Source organism: Adiantum capillus-veneris, chromosome 19 (assembly GCF_014529385.1).
Source record: "Adiantum capillus-veneris isolate H3 chromosome 19, ASM1452938v2, whole genome shotgun sequence".
Lineage (NCBI taxonomy): Eukaryota > Viridiplantae > Streptophyta > Polypodiopsida > Polypodiales > Pteridaceae > Adiantum > Adiantum capillus-veneris.
In genome coordinates this window covers 110,858,851-110,859,542 of record NC_140949.1, presented here as the reverse complement: position 1 = coordinate 110,859,542, position 692 = coordinate 110,858,851, and the positions used below count along the sequence as shown (strand labels likewise).

Below are 692 nucleotides of genomic sequence, written 5' to 3'. Positions count from 1 at the left end.
TCAAGTAGAGAGCCAAGCTAACAGTAGCTACGCTGAATCTTCGGGCCATCATGATTTGCAGACGCTGATTTGGAAAATGTTTTATAGGTGACACTTGCAGAATAAAGGTCTGCAATATGTGGCTCTGCCAGGAGGAAAGCATGCATGCAGTGCCGTCTCGAGTTCTCCCTCCCTCCCTCTCTCTCTCTCTCTCTCTCACTCACACACACACACAGCTAGGTAGCAGCATGTGCTGTGTTGTGTCCCTATCATCGCGTAGCCAAGTCGGCCGGCAGAGAAAGTTGAACTTTGAATGGTCGTTGGACACACTATTCATTTCTTCCTCTCTGCAAAGTTTCAAAAACAATTTTATGTGACGGGCTAATTGGTTCAGATTGGGCTGCAGCACAACGCACAGGGGCGTCTTCGTGAGCTGGCACGCAAGCATTGGGGATGAATCGAATGGAGAGTTCTTTGGCCCCACTAGGAAAATGGGAGACACCCTCTCCTAGGAAGATGAGGACTTTCGCTCACTTTTTCAGCGGGAACGAGGGAGACACAACTTTAGCTCTGACGAGGCCCATCATTGTTGCGAAGCGGGAAGCCGATCTGTCGAGAATAGCATCTTGCACACGCGTTTGCACTCCTCTAGAGCGAGGATGCTATGCTAAGAGAGAGAGAGAGAGAGAGAGAGAGAGAGAGAGAGAGAATAA

The 692-nt window shown here is 49.6% G+C and overlaps 1 protein-coding gene across 2 annotated transcripts in view; it reads right to left on the bottom strand.

Moving 5' to 3' along the window:
- Positions 1-159, bottom strand: part of LOC147434660 (GDSL esterase/lipase At1g28640-like) — a 4,042-nt gene extending 3,883 nt beyond the window's left edge. For both annotated transcript variants that reach the window (XM_086490006.1, XM_086490005.1), the window contains exon 1: positions 1-159. This exon is cut by the window's left edge and continues 225 nt beyond it. In XM_086490006.1, coding sequence (XP_086346132.1) covers positions 1-142 — 142 coding nt within the window. In that variant the 5' untranslated portion in view covers positions 143-159.
- Positions 160-692: the final 533 nt, after the last annotated feature.